Source organism: Amphimedon queenslandica, unplaced genomic scaffold (assembly GCF_000090795.2).
Source record: "Amphimedon queenslandica unplaced genomic scaffold, v1.1 AMPQUscaffold_8018_Cont20035, whole genome shotgun sequence".
Classification (NCBI taxonomy): Eukaryota; Metazoa; Porifera; class Demospongiae; order Haplosclerida; family Niphatidae; genus Amphimedon; species Amphimedon queenslandica.
The window spans coordinates 1-2,320 of NW_003551702.1; the positions used below are offsets into that span (position 1 = coordinate 1).

The window sequence follows — 2,320 nt, forward strand, 5'->3', positions numbered from 1 at the left end:
GTGAACTGAATTAGTATACTAATGATACTAATTGATGATAATATACATGAATATGTGTATTGGTGTAGGTTGATGCTCTTGATGGTGTTTCTGCTAATAATAGTCTATCAGAGGAAGATAAGATGAGGAGAGAGCTTGAGGATCAAGCTGCCAGAGTGCAAGACCTTGAAGAAATGATTGGTATAGTGGAAAAAAACAAGCGAGAAGTTGAACAACATTTGGCAGTAGAGATTAAAGTAATTATTCCATGTTTATTTTGTAGCAACAATTATCATTTTACTTTAGGACAAAGATGAAGAAATTCAAAAGCTACAGGGACAAGTACAAAATAATGCTTTACTATCAGCAGAGCTGAGGAAGTTACTTGAAAAAAATGAAAAAGTACATATTTTTATTTTTTAGTGTTCAATAAATTAATTTTTTTGTTTGTTTAGCAATTGGCTGATCTAAAGAAAAATGTTGAGGAGTTAGAAGATGTTCTGAATAATAAGGTGGCAGAAATTGAAGATTTAACTGACGCATTGACAGAAAAAGAAAGAGAAATAATTAGATTGACAGAAGTTTTAGCAGAAGAGAAGAAACAAACTGTAAGGCAACTAAAGCGACAGCTTGATGAGCTTCTTAAGAAAATTAAAACACAAGAAAGACAAATGAAAGATTTAGTTGAGAAAATACAATTAAAGGAGGCAGAGGTTTGTCATTATTGATAATTAATAGGTAGTCATTATTAATTAGAATGCATTTTATAAACAAGACTTTGAATCTGAAAGGACAGACAGGCAAAGAATACATGCTAAATATGAGGAACTGAAAATTAAAACTGAAGAAGAAAGACTGCAACATAAAGCTGATAAGGATGCAATGGCTAATCTAACTGAGGTATTTTACTTGTTGCCATAAACTCACTTATAATGTATGTGCATATGTAGGAGTTGCAAAAACATGAAGAATGGATACAAGTGCTAACAGCACAAGTGAATGCTTACAGTCGTGAAGTTGATAGACAAAAAGGAATAGTAACTCAGAGTCAAGAGAAACACAAAACTGAGGTATTGTGTTGGTTATTGATTATTGATATAACAATTATATCAATAATCACTATAGGTCAATGAATTAGTTGAGAGGCTTGCTAGTGGAACGAAGTCTAAGGAACAACTGGTAACTAACTTGTATAACTGATACTATGCTTGTACACTGATTACTCTAGGATAATGAGCTGACTAGGATGAGACAACAGTTAGATAATGTATCTGCTGATAAAGAAGAATTACTGAGGGCATATCATCAGGAACGAGCAAAACTAGAAGACCAAATAGACAAATTAAAGAAAGCTAACATAGTAAGTTATAGAGTAGTCTTTTTGTCATATTCTATAAACTTAAGGTTCTAAAGGATAAACTCCTGGCATCAATTAAGTCGCCATCAGAGCTAAGCAGATTACATGAAGTTGAAAGGCAGCTGTCATCAAAGCAGGAAGAAGTTATATCTCTTCAAAAAATACTCTCAGGGTTCCAAAACACATGGGAATTGAGTCATAGAGAAGTGTCTTTGTTAGAAGAGCTAGGTAGAGGAGGATATGGTGTGGTATGGGTTGGCCAATTAAGAGTTGCTGTCAAGAAGTTACACGAATGGATAGTGAGCCAACATAATATGGAAACGTTTCATCATGAAATTAATATAATGTCTCAGTTACGTCATCCTAACCTCCTCCAGTTTATTGGAGCTGTATTAGACCATCCATCAGGCTGCCCCATGATTGTCACTGAAGTAATGGATACCTCATTACGTAAAGCTTATGAGAACAAGGAACTGACCCCTGACCCAGGCTGTAGACCAGTGATTCTCTCTATAATGTGTGATGTAGCTGAAGGTTTAAACTACCTACACTGTCTACCTGATCCTATTATTCATCGTGATGTCAGCAGTGCTAATGTACTCCTTCAATCAATTGCTGGCCCCAGAAAATGGAAAGGAAAGATATCTGATTTTGGATCTGCTAAACTTGCGAAAAAGGCAATCACTGAAGGACCAGGAGCATTTGCCTATAGTGCACCTGAAGCCTTTCAAAATATGGCAAATCCAGATCCTACTAAGAAGCAAACTACAAAGATGGATGTATTCAGCTATGGTGTTCTACTTTGCGAAATAATAATTTGCCGTTTTCCAGACAACATAGATATTTTTCAAGACATGCTTCATCAAGTGCACAGCATTAGTGACAGACCAAGTGGTACTAGAGATACACAAGGTTCTCTTCTCCATTCTCTCATTGTTTCATGCTGTCATGATGATCCTTCCAGACGCCCAACAATGAAAGAAA

The 2,320-nt window shown here is 35.4% G+C and overlaps 1 protein-coding gene across 1 annotated transcript; it reads left to right on the forward strand.

Moving 5' to 3' along the window:
- Positions 1-19: 19 nt before the first annotated feature.
- Positions 20-2,316, forward strand: LOC105315794 (probable serine/threonine-protein kinase drkD; the record flags this gene model as incomplete). Its single annotated transcript, XM_011410541.2, has 8 exons — positions 20-236; positions 286-381; positions 435-692; positions 736-879; positions 930-1,049; positions 1,105-1,158; positions 1,208-1,339; positions 1,384-2,316. Coding segments are annotated over exons 1-8 (1,851 nt in total), but the record flags the coding sequence as incomplete, so codon positions are not given.
- Between the last annotated feature and the right edge of the window lie 4 nt (positions 2,317-2,320).